General features: G+C 49.1%; 1 protein-coding gene across 15 annotated transcripts in view; it reads left to right on the top strand.

Annotated features, from left to right (window-relative positions):
• Positions 1 to 23,247, top strand: part of LOC102280620 (liprin-alpha-1-like) — a 36,434-nt gene that overhangs the window by 7,560 nt on the left and 5,627 nt on the right. For 3 of the 15 annotated variants that reach the window (XR_011461567.1, XR_011461566.1, XR_011461565.1), the window contains exons 2-4: positions 10,117 to 10,202; positions 19,867 to 20,189; positions 21,870 to 22,092. Coding sequence is in view for 6 of the 15 variants with exons in the window: in XM_070357987.1 (XP_070214088.1) it covers positions 10,117 to 10,202; positions 19,867 to 20,160 (380 nt within the window). In the remaining 9 variants the exon portion in view is untranslated. Of the gene's footprint in view, positions 1 to 2,477; positions 2,810 to 7,671; positions 7,927 to 10,116; positions 10,203 to 17,057; positions 17,271 to 19,866; positions 20,190 to 21,869; positions 22,955 to 23,247 lie in introns of those variants that run through there. The other 12 variants (XM_070357991.1, XM_070357988.1, XM_070357990.1 and 9 more) reach the window with 8 other exon arrangements.

Here is a 23,247-nt window from a genome sequence, read left to right as displayed (position 1 = left end):
TCTTCCCAGCCCAAGGAACCATCCAGAGCTGTGTTATCCAGTCCCCTCTGCTTGACTTTTTCCCTGCCTTTTCTTCGCAGAGTCGGCTTTGTTCAGATGGCCCAAGGGAAGGAGCGGGCCTCTCAGTCTTCAGTTCCCTCACTGGGCTTCCCTTTTGTTTGAAATCTTGGATTGTGGCTGCCTAAGGACCTCTTTTTAAACTGTATTTAGCTTTTCTAGTTCTCGGTAGGCTGACCTACAAGCTGCTTGCATCTGTCACTGGATGTGGGGACACCCTGGGTGTAGTCTGTCATCTGAAGCCACATGCAACAGTCACAGTACTTGTATTGATCAACTTTGATACTGGGGAAAACAAGAACCAGGTGTCCTTGCTTAGTACCCACGGTTGTGTTTCTGGTCAGAATCCCCAGCTTGCCCAGGCTGTTTCAGTGCCACGTGAACTTGGGAAGGAGGTGGAGCAAGCAGCCGACGTGGCCTGGAGACAGAGGAGCCGGTCTCCCCTCTTCCCTTGCCCCTGCCGGCCCAGGGCAGGCCTTGCGACGACGGGCTGCTGGTGGTGGAGGCCAAGGCTGAGGAGGGAGGGGTTACGTGACCTGTATTCTGTGACATGGTCACATGTGGGTTTTCTTTTTCAGTTTGAAAAAATGACTGCTTTTAGTTTTCCCTCCAGTTTTACTTTAAGGTGGAAAATGAAGATTTTATTCTTAAAGTTGAGCACAGTGATTTTACAGTCTTTTTGAAAGCAACAGTTGAGGTTTTAAAAACACATCTCAGAGAACTCCAGTAGATAAAGCCAAAAAAAGAGAACGTGTTCAGGGTGAACTGTGGGCAGGACCCCAAACTGTACTCTGTCTCTCCCAGAGTGTGTAATTGGTGAGATGGGTGGATATAGGACCCCAAGCACCCTGGGGACTGAGGCCCTCAAGTGACAGCAGAGGTCCAGGCTGAGCCAGGAGCAAGTGGCCTGTGCCCTGGCAAGTGGAGAGCCGCAAGGGTGGGAGTGGGGCCAGGAGAGGGGTGGGAGACTCGGGGGCGGAGGGTGGGGCAGCACCTGGTGGCGTCTGCGAGGCACTGGCTGTCACGGCTCGAGGCAGGGACATCCCTGAACCTCCACCTTGCAGCCCCCACGGAGCAGAGTCATCTGACAGCCCAGGGTTGAAGTTAAAAGGATGAGTTCACAGCAGGTTGAATGAACCCCTGTACCCACTGTGGGTTCATTTTAAGTACCTGGAGCGAGGTTGGTCAAGCCCTTGCTGAGCTTGAGTGAGGGGAGTCAGTCAGGGAGGACTGAGCTCAGGGTGAGAGTGAGGGGCAGCTAGCGTGGTGAGTCCTCCTCAGCCGGGTGGATTCTGGGGACGCCCTTGAGTTCATGGGTGCCCTTTCAGTAGCCTCACTGGAGGCTTGTTTGGGGCTTAAAGGGGTGCAGAAGCCCACTTAGAAGACGTGCTCATTCCCAGGGGTGGTGGTTTCTGAAAGAGTTTATACTGGTCGGTTCGACTGTGACCCAGTACCTTGCAGGGTCATGTTTGACAGGGGGCCTGAGCCATGGGCACGGCCTTCCTTCTCCCGCACCCCACACTCACCTGTCATCTTTTTGGCAGCCCGTCCCCCCTCTCTGTACCCTTGACGGTGGGCCTGAGCCCAGCCCCCCTGTTACGACAGAGCCCCTTGTGACTGAGTGGGTTCCGGTTCTGGGCTCCTGGGAGACGTGCTGGAGGCAGAGCCTTCGTGCCATTTCTCCTTGAGACAGTGGTGCTATTGGTCATAGTGTGAGAGCAGTGGTCATAGTGTGGGAGTGGTGTGTGTGAGAGCAGTGTGTGTGAGAGCGGTGGTCATAGTGTGAATAGCAGTGGTTGTAGTGTGAGATTGGTGGTTATAGCTCAGGAGCGGAGGTATCCTACCGTGAAACAGCAGTTGCCCCCGAGTGGGGGGCTGCCCCCATCCGCGAGGATGGGTTGCAGAAGGGCCCGGCTGTGGGCGCTTTTTCAGTGCTGCAACCCCAAGGCAAAGGCCAAGACAAGGAAGAACTTGGCCTCGGCCCAAGTCCTGTAAGGAGAGTGGCCTGAGGTGATGTCAGGATGCATTTAACAGGAGGCTTCCTGTGTGCTGTTTTGGATCTGTCAGGAATTCTCTGCTCCTTATTAATTCCTGAATACTCAGGAATTAAGAGGAGAGGCAAGCCTCTCCTGCTGGCCGAAGAATCCAGGCATTTCCTTCATTAATTTTTCTATATAGTGATAAGTACCCTCTTCCTTCTTGTGAACCATACGGTAAAAGTGACTGTTTACAACTCTCTCTCTCTTTAATATGGTTCGCCTATGTTTTGTAAGTCTGGAATTTTAATCTTTATCTTTGCTGAGAATAACTACCTTGTAAGACAGTATATATTTCCACACCATGTTGATTAAAACACCTTTGTTCCATCAGAGCTCTGGTCCCCGTGTCTTTCTCTCTCTCTCTCTCTCTCTCTTTTTCAGGCTGATCCCTTGGAGCTCTGCAGAGGCTCTCTGAATTCACTTTCCTGCCTGGGCTTCTAAGACCCTCTCGAGAAGGCACTTTGCATGTTCACTCCATTGAGAGGGCACCTGAGGCCTCTGTGAACAGAGCAAGCCCTGTGTCGGGGGCTTTATTGGCTTTCTGCATAAGCCAAGGAATATCAGCCTCTTTCTGTCCCTTACCTTCTTGTCGTCAACTCCGGACCACCAAGTTCCGGTCCATTAAAGGACCTCAACAAGTGGCACCCAGAACAGGGACTTGGTGCACGTAGGCAGATTCTTGGACGGAGTGACCCCAGGGCCTATTGAGGCCGGTAAGTACTAAGACATGGGTAAAAAGGCTGGAAAGCCCCATCACTTTTCTACTTTAATTCATCACTTATTTAAAGTTCAGGGATCTAACGAAATGCATGCTGATTTTTTAGCTAGATTAGAAACTGCTATTTCCCGTAGTGTATTTGGAGAAGCCAAAAGGCAACTAGAGAAATTATTTGCTTTACAACTCTCTCTCTCTTTAATATGGATTGCCTATGTTTTGTAAGTCTGGAATTTTAATCTTTATCTTTGCTGAGAATAACTACCTTGTAAGACAGTATATATGCCCACACCATGTTGATTAAAACACCTTTAATTACTTGCAAATTACCTGCATTATGTGATAATGCAAATCAGGGATGTCAAAAAGCTATGGCTCCAATTCGTGAGAAAGGGACTATTGATTATTTGAAGGCTTGTCGCAATCTAGGATTAGAAACTCAAAAGATGCAAATGGTAGCTGAAACAATAGCTGCTGCCTTAAGAAAGGGAAATAAAGGATGCTTTACATGTGGAAATAAGAACCATTTGAAAAGGGACAGCCCTAAGAAAGCTTAAAAAAAAAAAAAAAAAATATATAAAGATAAAAGACCTCCAAAAATCTGCCCTCGCTACAGTAGAGGAATGCATTGGGCAAAAGATTGTAAGTCTAAATCTGACATTGAAAGGAAACCTATTCCAGAAAACTGCAAGCAGGGACCCCCCAGGTCCCCTTCAGCAAAAACCTGAGACAAATTCCATCTTTTACCTGAAACCCTCAACATCTGGCAGTGCTGCCATCGATATACCAGCTTTGGTTTTAGATACTATGAAGTTAATGAGCTCTATTTAAATTCAAATTCACATGAACTGAAAAATATTAAATATATATAATTATTTACATATGAGTATAATTTAAATATAATTGTTTGCTAATCTAATTAAGACATGTCTTAAATCATCAACATTATATAATACTTTTATTATGCCTAGGTTTAAGGTAAACTAAATTTGTCAAAAAAAAGGTAACTCTTTATATATATATATATATATATATATATATATATATGAGATAAAACTTTTGGATAAACTATTAAAAGTTATTATATTTTTAATAGAATAATCTATTATTGTAATCTGTTATTATAATCTAAAATAGTCTCTTAGGATTGGAATAACTTAAATTTCTAGAGTTCTACTAAACTAAATAATAAAAAAAGTTTATTAAATAGCTAGGTCATTTCCAAATAAAATAAGATTTTAAAACATTAATTACTAAACATTAAATTCCTCTTACAAAAAAAAGTTTTTCTTACAGAAAGACTAAAGAGATTTTAAACTATTAATAAATATATTTTATAATGTATAATATATTGATATATATAAATATAAATATATATTTATATTATATAATAAATATATTCACCAATCTATAAAATGCTAATGTACAAGACACTTCATAGTTGCTAAGGAAAAGTGAGATATATGCTTTTAATAAAAAGATATAAGATATGACATACTCAGATATACATTCCACATTTTCCCTGGGGGCCCCTCCTCATTTAACAAACAATACAATTATTAAAATAACTTGGAAGAATGACGAGCCTATTTGGACAGAGCAGTGGCCCCTCACGAAAGAGAAATTACAGGCAGCTAAGGAACTTATAGATGCACAACTAGAATTAAAACATATTGAAGAGTCTTGTTCTCCTTGGAACTCTGCTATCTTTGTCATAAAAAAAAAAAAAAAAAAACAAATGGCGTCTCCTAACAGACCTTAGAAAAGTTAGTGCATCTGTGAAACCTATGGGTGCATTGCAACCAGGACAAGATTGCTTTTTTAATAAACCTTTACACCCTTTAGACCAATAGAGATTCGCTTTCTCTCTCTCTTATCCTAATCATATTAGACCTCATAAACGGTACCAATAGATTGTACTGCCACAAGAGATGATGAATTCTCCCACCATGTGTCAGTACTACGTAGCCAAAACCCTTGAGCCTGTGAGAAAGCAATTTCCTAACTTTCTTGTTATTCAGTATATGGATGATATATTGTTTTCGGCTCCATCTATCTTAAACACTGAACACATGTTTGATATAGCTCAACTATGCTTTAAAAACTCTAGATGAATCATTGCCCCTGAAAAAATTCAAACCTCTACACCTTACTATTACTTGGGGTTCGTTGTTAATAGGCAACGCATTACTCCCCAACTAACTCAGATCCGTGCTGATAAATTATCAACCGTAAATGATTTTCAAAAGCTCTTAGGGGATATTAATTGGATTAGACCTTCTTTAGGCATTGCTAATTATCAACTGAATAGTCTATTTAGTACTTTAAAAGGAGATCCTGATTTAAATAGCCCTCGTTCACTTTCTCAAGAGGCACGAGAAGAACTCTGTTTGGTGCAAAATAAATTAGAAAAACAATTTCTTACTCGCATCAAAATAGATTTACCTCTAGAATTGTTTATACTCCCCTCTCATTCTCCCACAGGACTTATTGCCCAACAAGAAGACCCAGTAAAATGGATCTATATCCGTTTTATGGAAATAAAGTCACTTACACCCAACCTTGATTTAATTGCTCTAATCGTTATCAATGGAAGAATTAGGACTAAAACTCTAATTGGCTCCGATCCTCATAAAATTGTAATACCTATCAATAAATACATATTACAGGTATTCCTTATAATCCACAGACACAAGACATAGTCAAAATAAACACATCACACACTAAAGTTACAAATAAAAAAAATTAAAAAGGGGAATACACAGGTACACTACTGTCTTCCTTATCTAAAGCAGACTTTACTAGCTTCTAACATATTTTCTAAACCTATAACTATTGTTACTACAGCTTTATTTGTTTTAAATTTTTTAACCTCTTCTTAAGATTCAACCCAAGGGGGCCCCCGGCATTCAAAATGGAGATGAAATAAGAACCCCAGGAAGAAGAAATTCCAATACGGGCCATGTCTGCTCCAAAGATCTCCAGAAAGCACCGCCTTCGACGGCATCACCCCGATGATCTCCTCACTTGGAGACAAATAAAAGCCCTACTAATCAAGCTGAAAATTTGGTCTCTCAACAGGGGTTGCCTCCGAGTCCTGAGTACATTCTCCCGGCAATGCTCAGTCTTTTGGCCTGTACCTCCCCCTGCTCAAGCTCAGACTAACACCCAACCCCCCTCTATTGCAGGTGGTCGAATGGACGGAGAGAGGACCAATCATTTCAACTAATGACTCTATACATATGCTTTCTCCCTAGTACATGAAAGGGCCTTCATACCCTGGGCAGGAAAGAAAACTAATTAATATTTCTTTAGGCTATGAAGTCCTTCCCTTGTGCACGGGCCCAGCAAAATTGTGCATAAACGTCAGCCGACAAATTTGGGCTGACAAATTTGGGCTTTCATCCTACCTCCAAAAGAAGACTTTCAGACACTGCTTGGATTATTTACTGCCCTTTCGTTGTCTGTAAACCATGTTTATACTACTGAAACTTTCGGGAAAGAGTTAGGGAAAGAACAAAGAACTTTATGCAAAGGGTTTACTTATAAAAACTTTACTTATACTCCCATTCCTTGGGACAAATGTCAAACCAATCAAGAAAATCAATGTTTGTGGCTAATCATACAATTGTTGCTTGGGGACCCCATGGTATGTGGTTATCTGACTGCTCAGATGATATTAACAACACTGTGTGTGATATGGAAGGTCACTGACACTATGATGGAACATTACTATGACAAACGACTTCTTGAGTGACTTGACCATGGATTAGCCCCACCTCCTCCTAAGATCGTCCTCCATAAACAGAGTGGGCCTGAACAATGGGCCATTTGGAAACTTGCTGCAAGCATCAGAGCACAGAACAACTTGGAACTTGGACCGGACATTTCATAGGGACCAGTCGTCACAATAACTATTTCTTTCGCTACAGTCAGTCATATTTTATACAGGCCTGTGTCCCACTTCCTTTTGTTATAGCCATAGAAAATTTACAATTTAATAAGACTTTTACATTCTGTAACTTGTATTAATTGCAAACTATATACTTGTATTAACACCTCTATTTCTTTAAGCTTTTTGTGTTATTCCTGTTCACGTCAATCACAGTGCCTACAACTGGGAACAAATCAAATTTCATTTAATAAATATACGTGATAATGCCTCTCTGAATGTACAACTACTATAAAAGAAAATCTTTAAAACTTTTTTCTAAAAATCTGCCCTCTTCCCCTAATTTGGAAACTTTAGCTGAACAAATTACCTGGGCTAGACCCACGAGGATGGTTTCAAAGTATTACCCACAGTATCGGGTCTGGAACTGTAGCTTTGGTGATTGTCTTGATAATTTTATTTGTTGTTTACCGTCACCTTTCTATAAGGTTGGTTAATACTAACCAAATTCATTTGGTCAAGACCTTTTTTTTACAAATATAATAAAATAGAGGGAATTGTCAGGAAGCATTTAACAAGAGGCTTCCTGTGTGCTGTTTTGGATCTGTCAGGAATTCTCTGCTCCTTATTAATTCCTGAAGAGGAGAGGCAAGCCTCTCCCACGGGCTGAAGAATCCAGGCATTTCCTTCATTAGTTTTTCTATACAGTGATAAGTACCCTCTTCCTTCCTGTGAACCATATGGTAAAAGTGATCGTATACAACTCTCTTTCCCTTTAATATGGATCACCTATGTTTTGTAAGTCTGGAATTTTAATCTTTATCTTTGCTGAGAATAACTACCTTGTAAGACAGTATATATTTCCACACCATGTTGATTAAAACACCTTTGCTCCATCAGAGCTCTGGTCCCCATGTATTTCTCTCTCTCTCTCTCTCTCTCTCTCTCTCTCTCTCTCTCTCTTTCAGGGTGATCTCTTGGAGCGCAGAGGCTCTCTGAGTTCACTTTCCTACCCGGGCTTCTAAGACCCTCTCGAGAAGGTGCTCTCCGTCTTCACTCCATCGAGAGGGCACCTGAGGCCTCCGTGAACAGAGCAAGTCCCATGTCGGGGGCTTTATTGGCTTTCTGCATAAATCAAGGAATATCAGCCTTTTTCTCTCCTTTACCTTCTCATCATCGACTCTAGACCACCAGGTTCCAGTCCATTAAAAGACTTCAACAAGGTGAGAGCAGCCAGGGACTACGCCCGTCGGATTGGCCCTCACCCAGTGAAGCGTTGGGGTTGTGTTTCATTTTGTTAGCATAGTTGTGGGCCCTGCTGGCCAGGGCATTTTGGCCTTAGTGGGCAGGATCGACCCCAGCAGTTTACCTTGTAAGAGGTTGTGCAGGTGCTGCATAGAGGATGGGCGGGGGCCCCACAAGAAGGGAAACACTGGCTGGAGGAGTCACGGGGGCATGTGGACTGAGCTATCAAGTCAGTCCTTGAAGCAGAAAGGCTAAGCCCCTTAACGTCTCCCTTCTTCCAAGGAAAGAATACACTGGCTGGAAGAGTCTCTGGGGCATGAGGATCGAGCTAGAGAGTCAGTCCTTGAAGCAGAAAGGCTAAGCCCGTTAATGTCTCCCATCTTACAAACCACGGACCAATGTGTCCAGTATTTTAATGACGGGTACCTACTGCTTACGTGTATGACATACACCCTCATAGCTTCACATGTCTACTACATGCCTCTTACAAGTGCTGGGCACTGTTCTGGGTGCTGGACACTCAGTATGTAGTAGGGGATATGTAGTCCAGGATCTTTCTATTTCTGCAAAGAAAAATAGAAGAACAAAAGACTCCGTGTGGTTCAGCTTGAGCAAGTTCACCACGTGGACGGCCCTGCATGCATGTAAATTGTGGTAAAATACATATAACATAAATTTAACATTTTAACCAGTTGACTGAATGACTGGGTGGCTTCAGTGGAGTCAGGCTAACAGATGGCCTTGGGGTGCCATCCACCTTTGTCCCAGAGGAACACTCCAAATCTTGGTGGCCTTGTAGACCTTCCCTTTATTCTTCACTCTCCCCAGTGGCTCTAGGTCATTGGTCTGTGTGTCATTTAAGAATCTCTTTATCCACTTTGTTGTTAGGTTTATGTTTTGGAAAGCTTCTCAGACGTCCCTGGGACTTGAGAAGGCAGGCTTGGATTCTGGGTTCTCCCCTGCCACGTGCCTGCCAGGTCGAGGTGGAGGCCAAAGGCCAGTCTGAGTTGTGGTGGTCTATGTGGTCTTGGGGTCAGTGGACCCCCTCTTCTCTGGAAGGGCAAGGAGATCCTTTGTGTGAAGCCTGGAGAGACTTGACAGGGTCAGTCTTCACAGTCTCTCTCTCTTTTTAATTTATATTTGCATTTAGTTTCCCCTTTAACTGTTTTCTAGGAGTTTCCAACTCCTAGTGTAGAACTCAAAATATGCAGGGAGCAGCTTCTTAAAAGAGAAGAGGAAATTGCTGAACTGAAAGCAGAAAGAAGCAACACCAGGGTCAGTAGGGGGATTCTCATGTGTTGACATTTGCCCCACGTGGGTCACCGCTAGCCTCCGTGTTGCTGTCTTTAAACTCTGTCTGATTTTCAAGTCATTTTTCACATCTTCCCACTGAGCAGACCAGGGTGGATCAGTTCGGGGTTCTCATACCTTACTCCAAATTTATGATGAGAGCTAATGTAATTTTAGTACCTTTGAGAGGGGAGTTCTCAACTTACATTTTTGTCCACGCTACACTTTGTGTGGGATCTTAGTTCCCCAATCAGGGATTAAAACCCATGACCCCTGCAGAAGGGTGGAGTCTTAACTACTGGGCCCCTGGGGAAGTCCACTCTTAACTTTAGACTGAACTGGCAGGATTCCAACGTGCCTTAGCATGTTTCCAGCTGTAGCGTGAGGCTGAAAGGAGTTATCGGCCCTGAAGTCAAGCATGAGGTTGAAAGTGCCCCTTTGGCCCTGCCCTGCAGCTGCTGTTGGAACACCTGGGGTTACTGGTTTCCCGGTACGTTCCATCCCTCTGGATTACAGTGGGCAAGTGGCAGGCACAGTCCCCAGCTAACATGACCAGTGAGGTGGAGGTGCTCAGGGCACTGAAATTGCTGTTTGAGCACCACAAGGCCCTGGACGAGAAGGTACCAGCCACCCATCCATCCTGGATTTGTACACTTAGTGCCTTGTTTTGACCTCACCGATTGCCTGGAAGTGCTGTGTTCCTTCCCTGTCAAAACAAGGCTAAGGCTTCCTTTCCCCCTTAGAGACCCTCCTACGGCTCTCTAAGCCACGAGTAAGACCTGACTAAGGAGATCGCACTCAGGAAGTCATAGAAAAGCAGTCACAGGAGGAGAGCCAGTTGAAGGAGTGCCTGGCAGCCCTCTCTTTCCACGTTACAGATCTGGAGGAAGACCTGGACACGGCCAGGAAGAACCTCCTCAAGTCCAAGGACATGAACACGAAACTGCAGTGGGACATCCGCGAAGTGAGTGATGGCGGTCCTGTCTGCCTGAGGTGGACTGTGGGTCCCTTCTTCTCCCGGTGATCTCAGCCTTGGGATGGCTGCGTGAGTAAGAGCAGAGCACTGGAGAGACCACAACTGGCTGCCTCCTCACCTCTGCGTTGAGGTCTCTGGGGTAGAAGAGGCCTGGTCCAGGCAGTCCGTTGGCAGTGGACCGACATGAGGGCAGCCCTGGCGCTGTGCTGCACCCTGGGTGTGGACTCCTCCTTTCCACAAGTTCTAGGGGGCCCATTGTGCTCCTTTTGTAAAAATTCATTCATCCATTCATTCATTAATTGGTGTATAGTGGCTTTACACTGCTATGTCAATTTCTGCTGTACAGCAAAGTGAATCAATCATCTATCTATCTATCTGTCTATCTATCTGCCTCTCTTTTAGATTTCCTGCCCATTTACTTCACCACAGAGCACTGAGTAGACTTCCCTGTGCTGTACACTAGGTCCTTACTCATTGACTTTATGTGTAGTATCAGTACTGTATATATGTCAACCCCAGTCTCCCAGTTCATCCCCGCCTCCACCTGCCTGTTGAATGCTGAAATTTCCTTCTGATTCCCTCAGACGAGTCTGGTGACATCTGTGGAGCCCGTTCTCTCAGAGAGATGGGAGCATGCTGTGTGGGCTCTGCTGAGGCAGCTTGCCTGGCCATCTTCTCGAGTTTTCTGAGGTTCCGCTCCTTGAAGGGATGTGTGACAGTGATACAGTCAGACAAGTCGAGTGATGTTTGCTCACCCTCAGATCTTCAGGCCCGAAGAAATGTGGAATCATGATGTTTCTGGCGGTCGTGTCTGTGGGGGTCATGATTTATGAAAAACATTCCAGGGATGTGGTGCTGCTACGGGAATCGTCCCCACTGCCAGCCAGCCAGCCAGTCAGCCACCTTGTCCTTCTGGTGGGAAAGTGTTGCCCCGCACTGCCGGTGGGCACTGGCTGGTGATGAAGAGTCAGGCGGGGTTGTGCTGGCGTGGCTGTTGGGAGCGTTGCCCGGAGCTCAGTGAGCAGCTGAGGGGCCGTCCATCCGTTGGTGGGTGGTGGGCGGTGTCGGGTGCTCGCAGACCCTCCCAGAGCAGGGTCACTAACAACCGCCAGGGGGCGCCCTTCTGCCTGTGATCTTCTCCAGGCTTGGTTTCTCCTCCCCGCTGGCATCTCTGCTGTCCTTCCCCGGTTGGCCTCGTAGTCCGACCTTTTGTCTTCCAGAAGCTCTGCCACTAAGGAGGCTAAACGGTTCAAACTTCCTTCCCAGCTTAGGAAGGTAGAATGTGTGCCTCGCGCGTCCTGCTGCCTGCGCTGGCTTGCCACATGCAGTCCGAGGAGGGGGCGCAGTGGCGGCGGTTGCGGGGCCCAGGGCAGAGGGGAGCACGTCTCCTCTCACGAGCCGGTCACCAGCACCCTCCGTGAGCCACGCGTCACACACAAAACTGCACAGGCTGCGTGAGCAGGCATGCGGGCATGCCCCCCACGAACCTGGGGCCGGTGGTCCACACAGAGCATGGTCTGCTTGCCGCCCCTGCGGTCACAGCCCGCGTGCCGTCAGGACAGGGTCGTTGAGAGCGGAGCTGATGCTGTTCATGGCGGACAGGCGGGAGAGAGTCATGGCAGCATGGAGAATAGGCTGTGCCAGATGGAGGCCCAACTGGAGGAGAACAAGGAGCTGCAGCGGGTGCCTGTGCTGACGGGGAGGCGGCGTCTGGGCAGGAGACACGGCTTGGGCAGGGGCCAGAGCTGCCTTTCTCCGCCGCTCCCTTCTCTGCCGCCGAGTGTGTGCATGTGTGGCCCCATCTGCTGATCCGGGCACCCACCTCCTCGGGAGCAGGGCCAGAGGTGGTCGCCCATAGGCGGTGGGCAGGAGCCAGGGCGTCCCCACGTTCAAAGAGGCTGCTTGTTGCTCTGACCAGCCAGTCTGGGAGCTGCTTGGGATACAGGTGGACCTCACGACTGCCCCTCAGACAAACCTGAGGGTGCCAGCCCAGGGCCCATGAAACTGAAGGCATGGTGCCCAGGTGTGGAGCCTGCTTGCCTCGGACGTGGCGCTGGAGTCCCACATGCCAAACTGCTGGTCCAGACACGGTGTATGTGTAGGATGGCTGCTCCTAGGCAGGACGAGAACCGTAGTTGCGCTGCGACAGAAGGTGCGTCAGGAAAGGGTGATGGTGGAGGCTCACATCACCGAGTCCTGAGAGAGGTTTCCTGGAAAGGTTGGCCACACGGCGATACAGACCATTCAGGAAATGGAGTGGGGATCCCGGGTCCAGCCTCACATGTCAGTACTGTCCCCACTATGCCTGTGTTCTTGGGCCTGGACTGCAGAGCCTCAAAGACGGGCTCCCAGGGGGCAGTGGTTCTGACTCCCATTGTGAGACCTGTGGTGAGGCGCCTTCCCGGCTTAGGCAGAGAGCTCAGTGGCTCCCGATCAGGGGTGCTCTTCCTTACTTTCAGAACTGCTGTTCAGAGGCTGTTGAGATCAGGATGCTGTTTATGACTAAGCCAATTCAAAGTCAACTTTTGTTTTGCTTTAAAAATCTTTGAATGCCGATGCCTTATTGTGGAAGCTGTGACAGGTTTTATTTCCTTGGGCTCAAAAATCACTGCAGACGGTGACTGCAGCCATGAGATTAAAAAATGCTTGCTCCTTGGAAAGCTATGACAAACATAGACAGCATATTGAAAAGTAGAGACATCACTTTGCTGACAAAGATCCATATAGTCAAAGCTATGGTTTTTCCAGTAGTCACGGATGGGTGTGAGAATTGGACCATAAAGAAGGCTGAGCCCTGAAGAACTGATGCTTTCGAATTGTGTTGCTGGAGAAGACTCTGTTCTAACAGAAAATAAACTGTTTTTAAATGTATTACAATGGAAAATTTCAAACATGCACAAAAGTGGATGGAGTAGTATAATAAATACCCATGACCCATCAATTAATCTCAGCAATTTTTAACACAAAGCCAATCTCAACTAGATCATTCTTCTCTCCATTTTTTTATACAGTAGATTCTAAAACAGCTTTTTAAACCTTGAAATTGAATTGATGCTCATTTTATAAAACACAGCCTTGCCAACTTTGTTATTACATTTAAAAAATGCTTGAGGTAATTATTTCCAGTTTTTTAATATGAATTTTCATATTGGAAAAGACCCTGATGCTGGGAAAGATTGAAGGCAGGAAGAGAGTGGATGACAGAGGATGAGATGGTTGGATGGCATCACCAACTCAATGGACATGAGTTTGAGCAGATGCTTAGCAGAAGTCAAGTTACATTTTCCTTATGCTAATCCACTGCTGTAACACGTATAGCATTTCTGGTTTTGAACACTGAATGTGTTTGCATTATAGTTGAATTTAGAGTGTGTGGCTGTTATGTGTGGTTCAGAATTCTGAGTAGTCCTTTCTGGGATCACCTGAAAGCTGAGACAAAGCGTGAGCCCTTCACGTGGACTGTGCTGTGCGTCAGAAAGATAATACGAGCCACCTACACAATCAAAAATTTCCTAAAACCCAATGGGCTCCTTGACATCCTTCTTTCACTGTGAGTCTTGAAATCTTCTGTGTGATTTCCACATCTAGTGTTGCACCAGCCTGTCTCACGTGCTCAGGGGCTGCACGAGGCGAGTGACTGCCATGGCCGACAGCACAGAGCTTCCAGGTTGAGTCGAGTGACTCGGAAACTTGGCCCGTTTGACTTGTTTTACCCCATAAGGAAGTGAAGTGGGCTGTAGAGGAATGAATGTGAGGAATGCCCAGGAATGCAGGTGAGCTCCATGGAGACCGTTTAAAGCAACGAGAGGAGTGAGGGCAATAGAGTGAGTTGTGTCCCCCTGACCCGAACCCCCGCCTGAAGTCGAGCTTCTCTCTACAGACTTCATCGTTGTTAATGGCTTGCCATGTTTCCTCCAGAGAAACCTTTTCTGCACCTGAGATGGAACTTCCTCCTCATTGTGGTTTATGGGTGAATATTGTTCTGAGTGTTTATATTTTCTAGGGACTCCTAGAGAACATTTTCTCAGAATTAAAATGTTCGGAGTGGATACCTACTCACATAACCTGTTCTGCACATTTTGGTGCAAGTCATTTTACATCAGGAAAGCAAGCGGTGCAGGCTGTGTCATTTGCTGTTTCGTAGGACCAGCTGATTCTAAACCTGGAAACCCTGAGAGCTGAACTGGACCAGATGAGAGTGCGAGGGGCTCCCTTCCACTATGGGTAGGCTGCTCCCCCGGGCAGCTCCCCTCAGCGCTGTCGAGTGTGACAAGGGCCTGTCTGGTGTGTGGACAGTATGACTGGGTGTTGCTCATGGTCGCACCTCAAGGAGCCTGTAGCTTCGTGACCAGCGAGAGGGAAGAGACAAGCATCGTTCCTTAGGGTCAAACTTGGTACCATGGAGTGGTAGTCACAGTATTGACAACACTCAAAACCACAGGCAGAGATTTGGAAGTGTGGGGGCGACCAGTTGATATTTGGGTGTATTCATTTGAGGGGCCTGACAGACTGTGACACTGATGTTTCGGAAGAGTCGCAGAAGGTTAATGACCTGTAGTCTTTTTTACATGAATGGAGACTGAGACATGACTTGCCGTTGACTGTGGTGGGAGGAATCACCTGGCTTGTGAATGAGGCGAGCAGATTACTGAGCATCCTGATTTTTTCTTCCTCATTGTTCGAGGGGTGGTAATTCTTATTAAGTATTTAAATGTTTCTTTGGCTTCTTCACGGAAAAATGGTCACAAGTGAGAGACAAACTTTAGCAAAGGTCATTAAGTGCTTAACTGGTGACATTCATTCATCTGTAGGAAATCGACTACTGCTTGAAGCCTGACTTAGGAGACAGTTTGGAGCCCATACGCATATTTCTGTGTTTGTGTACTTAGGGGATCCTCACAGTCCAGGGCCCCAACCCAGCCTTCTTCTAGAGTAAGGGGATATCATTTGAGACAAAGGCAGAGCCAGAAACTGGCAGGTGGAGTCCGAAACCACAGTGGGTGGAGTTCAAGGAGAGCACGTGCCCTGCAATATGGATAGGGGACATGGCTGGACTTGCTGGTAGAGCTCCCCCAAGGTGAGAGGCTGGTGCTGTCAGAAGTGGGGAACCCCTGCTCCCGGGGTGGACAAGGTGAGTGTGAGGCAGACTGTGTAGACAGTGGAGAAAGAGGAGGTGGACATGGCCTCCTGCTCTTGGGGGTTTTTTGGTAATGAGGAGGGCCCTGGTGCCAGGACCCGAGGCCTGGCATGGTTGGGGGGCTCAGATGGAGAAACCTGGGGCCTGGTCACCAGTCCCCTGTGTGTCAGTGAGTGTGAGAGACAAGAAGAGGAAGCAGCCGCGGGGCAGGAGGGCCCGCTGTGCTCTGAAGACAGTGGGCCACAGCGGCTGGTGCGAGGGAGGGGTGTCTCCAGGAGGCAGCTCTCGAGGGGTCACGGCAGTGACGTAGCAGCACAGGTGGGGCTTTGGAGTGGGGCTTGCGGGCACTGTGGGCTGGGTGGGGGCACTATGCTGGCTCAGGAGAAAGGGAGTGGGGACTGAAAACCTGGCTCACAGGCAGGGCAGGCACAGCATATTTAGTGGGCCTCCCAGAGGAATTGGTCACCTTGTCTCTGAGACCTTCTCCGGGGGGGATAGAGCTTCGGGTGATGAGGGGGAAAGAGATGGAGGCTGCATCCCGCGAGGGGACTGGGAGGTGATGGTTGGGTGGCGACCCAACCCGGAGGCCTCTGTGGCCCTCAGAGGACCCTCGAGGGTCCGCAGTCCACAGCGGGACTGTGTCGTACCCCCTACCCAGTTCCCAAGTGTGTTCTGGCCCCAGGCCCTTGGGTGCAAGTGGGGCAGAGAAGGGAGCAGTTCTGTCAGGAGGGAGAGGAGACAGGAGGGAAGACAGGTGTGGCTCCGGGAGATTCCAGACTTCCATCTCCTATGCAACACAGTATTCCTTGCAAAACCGTCAAGCAGAGCAGCGGGTGACCCCGAGCAGGCTGAGCTGGTGGTCGGCCCTGGCCACTCTGCAGACGTATGGGGTGTCCTGTCCTCGGAGGAAGGTCCTGTCTCCCAGGTTTAGGGACTCCTGCACGTGAAGGCACCACCCTCTTCCCAGGGACAAGACTGAGCACAGCCCGGGCGGTCCTGCAGTGCAGGTGGCTCACAGTCAAGGCGGGGCCACCCTGCCTCTCAGCAGGCCCCTGCTGAGTGAGCTCCTGGCACCTGCAGGCCCAGGCCTTAGTGCTCAGGGCCTGAGCATCTGTGCTGGGCCTTGTTCAGCCCAGAGTCCAGTGACACGCTCGCCTTTGTTTTAATGGGAGACACCAGTGGTGCTCAGCTCCGAGGTGTGGGTCCGAGCCCTTTCTGCTGCGGGTTGTTTGAGACACCTTTAAAAACAATGAGAGCAGTGCAGACAGTGTTCCAGGCAGACTGGTGATTGTGATCCACAGACTTCCCGTGGGAGAGGGAGGTCAGAGCAGGCGTGGGCCGAAGGGGAGGTGGGGTGCCAAGGGGAAAGCAGAGCAGGTGCAGGCCCCGCCCTGGGACCTGAGAGTGGGCTCCAGAGGGACCCTGGATGCCCCAGCCTCAGACAGCCGATCCTGTCCTAGTCAGCTCCACACCCTCGCGTCAGCACTGCCTTCCCCACATATGGGAGTTTTCCAGCTGCTGGGGATGAGCCCTGAGTGTCTGTGGAGCAGCGGGTGGCCTGTTGCTGTTGGAGCCAGAGGGCAGTGCCCTCCCGGGGGCCCTTTTGCTGTGAAATTGCCAATCTTCCAAATGGACAGGCTCTGGCTCGACTGACAGAGTGAGCTCTCTTTTCTTCTAACAGCGCTGCTCTTTGCCGTGTGTTTCAGCTGACCCCACTTGGGCAGTGCTCTGGACCTCAGGTTCCCTGTGGCAGACTGGTCAGCAGACTACTCAGGAGATCGGGCAGTGCTACAATGCCCCCAGAAAGGCCAGCTGGCAGCGCTGCACGATGAGCTGTCAGAGGCAAGGACCCCGCGCCCTCTTCCCGTCCCTGGTGGGCACCTTGTGAGGCACCTGCCCCCTCACACTGTGGTCCTGAGGTGGGTTTGGAACAAAGCACTGATAGGTCGCTTTATGTCTTCCCATTTTCCTTTTTCTGGCTAAGAGTTTACTTTTAAGGCATGCTTTTTTTTTTAAAATAACCAATTTGGATAACTTGTGGCCTACTGTGAGCTCCAGCATGGTACTAATTACCACAGTTTTGAAATCATCCTACAAGTAAATGGATACACATATCCATCAGCTTATAGTGAGAAGAATTCTCATTGGGAGTTTAAGTGCCTTTATCTTTTCACCTCATTCATGCCATGTGTTTGTTCATACATGTCTGTGTTTTGAGCTTCCATATTCAGTGAGCAGTTAGTTTGGGCCAGACATGGTCAGAAGTAGGACTCCAGCAGTGAATTAAAAACCGTGTGTGTCCTTTATCCACTGCTACGTAACGAATCATTGCAAAGCTTAATGACTTCCTAGGGAGCAGCTCACAGTCCACAGTGCCTGTGCATTGTAGCAGGCGGGCCTGGTTCAGGGCCTCCTGAGGGCACAGACACAGGAAGACCCCCCAGGGCTGGATGGCAGGCTTTCAGATTCACTTGACTGCTGGGGACAGGCCCAGGTCCCTGCCGTGTGGCTTTCCCATATGGCCTGACTCTCCTCGGAACACCCTCTGAGAGCGAGAGCGTGGGGTTTAGCCCAGGGCCTTTTGCACCCTTGTCCCGAGGCCGCACACCTTCACTTCTGTTTGCAAGAGTGAGCTGCACAGTCCTGCCTCGCTTAGGGTCTGAGCAGGAGTTGCCCCTTCTGCCTCTTGAAGGGAGGAGGAGGGAAGAATTTGTGGACCCCTTTTTAAACCCGCACAGCCTGTTGAACAGTAATGAGCAGGGAAAGGAGACCAGAGTGCCCGAGTTGTCCAAGGAGGAGGGGACGATTGTGTGTGAACAGGGTGGCCAGCAAGGTGACACCAGGAGGGTGACCTTGAACCAGAGACCCCGAGGCAGGAAGAGAAGTAGCCACTTGGAGATAGAAAAAGGGTCGTGTCAACCAGTGGGGACAAGGGAGAGAGCGGGCCGCATCAGGGAGGAGCCCGGGCTCAGGCCTCAGCAGCTTGAGGCCAGAGCCTGTTTCCTGAGGTGAGGAGGGCTGCCGGGGCGGGGAGCTAAGAGCTGGGCCTCAGCCCTGTTGAGGTGGACAAGCCCATGGGGTGTCCCAGGGACTTGTGAGGAGAGCAGCTGAGTGTTCCGGCCTGCATCCGGGAGAGGACTCACTCAGCTCAGGGTGGACTTGGGGTCGTGGGCATACAGATGGCATTGAAAGCCACGAGCACGGTAAAGTCACCAGGTGGGTGCCCGTGGAGAGAGATGGGGTGCAAGGGTAGAGCTGTGGGGAACCCTGCATTCCAAGGTTGAGAAGGGGTGCAAGGGACAGGAATAACTGCAGGGAGGGCAGGGCCTGGATCCCAGGGAGAGACATGCTGGGGCGGGTGTGGGGGAGGGCAAAGAGGGGAGGGGGCTTGGTAACATGGGTTCTTCAAACCCCCGGGGAGCTGCCCTGCAGGTTGGGGCACACCCACCGCCTGCTGGCAGAGAGCTAGGAACCGGGCGGGAGGGGACCATAGAGGCTGCTCCCAGGGAGCTTTCAGAGACCCACAGTGGGTGCTGCAGGGAGCCCTGGAGGAGGAATCTGCTGGTTCCCCTTGTGCTATTGGAAGGCGAGAGAAGGGAGAGGATTTGCTGACCGGGCTGATGGGGGTGAACCCATAGGCAGCTGGTTTGCTAGAGCGGAGCAGGAATGATGGCAGGTGGTCCTGGAGCCAGCGAAGGGGGTAGCCCAGGCCTGGGGTGGGGTTGTGATGAAGACAGGAGGCGAGGGCACTGGCCACAGGGGACAGGGAGCCAGCAAGCCAGCACCTCGAGGCTGCCCCTCAGTTCCTTTGAGGTCATGTTTGGGAAAGAAGGCAGGACCTGGGTGACAGTGTGGCAGGGCGGACGTTTTCAGAGAGAAGGGTGTGAGGTGTGAGAGCCGGAGGGCGGGACGGGGCCCCGTGGGCCCTCTCCGTGTGTCTCTGATGACAGAGCCACACTTGTGGTGCGAGGGGCCGTCCCCCAGAACAGCCCGAGGGCCTGTGCCCAGAGAGGAGAGCCGCAGGGGGGCTGGCCCTCCTGTCTCCTGGCTGACCCTGCTCGCTCCTGTCTGTGGGTGTTCAGACCAGCCTGGGAAATGGAGGGCTGGAAGCCTGCGAGGATGGCACTCTCTGGTGAACTGGTACCAGAGGTGACCGCTGATAGGGACCCAGTGGCTGCCGAGCTGAAGGGTTCTTTTTTCTTATTTTCCTCCAGCCTGGCTGATGGAGGCATGGATGTATTTTTGTAATTTTCAGTTTCTGTCTCTGACTCCATCAGCCCACCCTTTTGAATAACCTCATAGAATGCCTGCCGTCCTGGGTGTCACCAGGCCATCTAGGAACTGGATTCTCCCCCTGCCCGTTTCTTCAGTCCTGCTCGATTAAGAGATGGCAGTGTCTCATGAACATGGCCCATTTATCCACAGTCAGGGTTTCCATGTAAAATTGGGTTCAGTTCCTGATAGACTTGAGCTGCCCTGAATGTTGCTGACGAGACGTGGTCCTCTCGTGCCCAGATGCAGACCCTGAAGGAGCAGAACTGGGAGCACGCGGAGCAAGCCAGCATGCTGGCCGACGTGGCCCAGGCATTTGAGAGTGACGAGGGCGTGTCTGACGACGAGGGCGACAGGGTCACCCTCTTCAGCTCGGCCACTCAGCTGTCGCCCAGCGGGCAGGCCAATGCCAAGACTCTGACTGTGATGCTTCAGGAGAAGCTGGACACCACCAATGAAGAGATTCAGTGGGTGATTGCGAACTCGGCTCCCCAGAAACTCGGTTTCTCTGAGGAGCTGTCTTCTAGGGACATCTGAGTGTTCCATAGCAAGAAACCTGACCTCAGGTCTGCTTCAAGAATTTTCAGTTTTTAGATTGCCCTTGCTTATAGAGCTCGGTCAGCCAGGGCGTTCTATCCACGGTGTGGTGTCAGCACTCTGTGGGGGGGCGTTGTGGGGTGTTCCCCGTCAGCTCTGAGCCCCAAGGTGGGTGAGGTGCCGAGGCGGTGTCCCCTATGGCCCTTGCACCCTCCTGTGTCCCTCGGAGCCCCCCACGTTCTGGTGAAAAGCCACCTGGTGAAAGCTGGAGTTTTGGGGTTGGCAAATTCCCACTCAGATCTGCATTTTCCTTTTTAACTTAATGCAGTGTGAAGATTGGCTTGTTGTAAGACAGTGGTCCAAGGACATGTGTTTGAGTTTTTCACATCTCATCAGTATATTTAAGATGTTTTCTTTAGACACCATCTTGGCAGTTATAACAATTTTCAAAACGGGATAGAATCCAAAGGCCTCCCTCGTGGTGAGCAGGGGGCCTTGGGTCTGGGTGCGGCCGGGTGGCTGGGGGCCCCGAGGCCTGCCTGGTGCCACACCCGCACAGCTATGCCCGTGTCCCGAGTCCACGTTCAGAGTGGCCGCAGGCTGGTGACCCTGCACAGGACCAGGCAGAGCTGCTGCTCAGACTGTTCTCGCCACGTCAGCCCAGGCTGAGGTGCCCTTTCCTGTCGGCCGAGTGCGGGGATCCCGGGGAAAGGCAGGGGGTGAATGGGACAACCAGCAAACGCAGGTGGTGTCGCCTGCCCATTTGACGCCAAGACAGACAGCTTTGTGGGCCGTGTTTGAGCAGAGACGAGCTCAGAAAGATGATCTTTCTGCATCCCTGCAGGAAGTATGGAATGGTTATATATTAATATTTTTATTTTTACAGCAAGTTGTCAGGTAAAAGTGATTTTTCCTTATTTGACAAGTTGACTTGATGTAAATGGTAAATTCTGTCCATCAACTTGTAATCAACAGTGAAAAACTTTCAAGATGTATGAGTAGAAGTGAAGCTGGAGAGTTTACTGTCTGTAAGAATCTTGTATTTTAATTTGAAAATCATTTTATTTGCATAATCGTGTATTTAAACTGCTATATAAAAACATCCACCACACATTAGGGGAGAAGAGCAGAAACTGTGAATTCTAGGTTAATGCAGCACATTGACATGAACCCAGAAACTCACACAAAGCTGGTGGAGAACTTCATCAAGTGATGCGTTTGTATATACACAACCTTAAAAAAAAAAAAAAAAAAAAATCAACTCAGCACTTCATCTGGTCTGGAGACTTGTGTTTAGAAACTGCAGCTTGTTCGTGAATTGCTGTTTTGATTATACAGAGTTCCTGATTCCCAGTGGAAAAGACTTGAGGCACTGACATGCATCTCTGCCCTGAGAGCAGGGGAAGTAAGGGTTGTCAACTTGAGGTATCTCCTCAGAGGAAGAGAGTTGCCACCAGGGTCCCTGCAGAAGGTTAGAGTAAATAAGTGAAATCAAGCGTGAATGATCAGGGGCCAGTAAGACTCAACGCTAAGTTATTCTAAGTTTGAGAATATTCAAAAGAGGAAACGTAGAACCTTTTGGCTGAGATGTTCATTGAGCAACTGTTTCTGGAATTTGCTAATCATGACACAGAATGCCAGCCCAAATTTATTGTCCAGACAGGTTCCTCTGCTGACAAAGGCAGGTGATGCATTTTATTCTATTTTAGGTTGATCGAAGAAGAGAAGGAGAACACGGAGCAGCGGGCCGAGGAGACTGAGAGCAGGGAGGGCAGGGGGAGCTTAGGCAGCCTCTGTCGTTTTAAATCAGTGAGCTCCCTCAACCTGCTTCCCACCTCCTCGCATGCTGGCTCCTGCCCACCCCTGCCCAAGCCCAGAACGAGGCGGCACAGCCCGGCACAGGAGGGAGACCAGCTGGGCATCATGACTCTGGTATGTGTCTGCCTCCTCCCTGCCGCATCCCTCCCCCAGCACGCTGTTTTTTGTTTGTTTTTTGATTTTTCTCTTTATACCCAGAAGAAAATCAGGTACATTTGCTACGCTCAGAGGTCTAAAAGTTTTTAAACCGCCTAGTCTTTAATCATTCCACAATGGCACAGTGACAAATTAGTCTTGATATTTGGACCACCAACTTAGCATGTCATCATGAACTCAGCCAGAGCCTGCCTCTGTAACGTTGGGCCTGGCCTGTGCTGGGCACAGCAGCTGCAGGGAAGTTTCTGTTCTCAGGGAGCAGACAGCTTTGTGAAAGTAACTATAGGCAGCTGTCATGGCGTGGGAAAGTCGTGCAGCACATTTTCCATTGGGAATGCCTGGCTACAGGGTACAGGGCATGCGGTGGGAACAAAACCAAGAATCTACACTGGTCTGCTTGCTGATGGACCTGGCCACGCACTCCGGCCAGCTCTGCGTGTGAAACCAGGTTAAAAGCCCAGTGCCCCAGGGCCCCAGGGAAGATGTCAGGCTGCCTCACTTTTCCAAGTCTAAAACTGGGATGACGACCTAGGGCTTTTGGTGACAAAGTGTGCGGCTCTAAAGCACATGTTCCAGCTTTCTTGGGTGTTTAGCTTAGGTGTTGTGAGTGCATTGCTGTTTACCCCATGAAATCACGTGTACAACACTCTGCTTTGTAACTGGACTTGTATTATCTCTTTTTTCTGTTACCACCCATTTCATGTTAGCTGCATTGTTAGTCAGCTTATAATTAAATTAACCGTGAATCATTTTAGAGGCCTGTGAAGTGGTAACTAGTCCATTTTGTGGTCTTTGACACTGTTTTTATAATTTGCATCATTGGCTAATTAGTTGATATTTAAAATTCTTTGACGATTTCTCTGTGGTTTCATGCTTGATTTTTTCCGAATATTTATGAAAAAGAACAGTTCTGTATGTTTTCCTTGCTGTTGGAGTTCTCTGACAGTGTGTCTGCTTTCATCATTGGTTTTGATTTCCTGTCTCATCCTGTTGTCTGCTTAGTCGTCCTCAATCCAGATCCCCCAGCCCCCCCCCGGGCTGTAGTTTACTCATCCATCTCCCCTCCCCCCCCCCCCTTCCTCTGGTCATAGCAGTGCTGTGTGTCCCACAGCG

Source organism: Bos mutus, chromosome 21 (assembly GCF_027580195.1).
Source record: "Bos mutus isolate GX-2022 chromosome 21, NWIPB_WYAK_1.1, whole genome shotgun sequence".
NCBI lineage: Eukaryota > Metazoa > Chordata > Mammalia > Artiodactyla > Bovidae > Bos > Bos mutus.
Note: the sequence above shows the minus strand (reverse complement) of the source record. Positions and strands in the feature narration are given on the sequence as shown.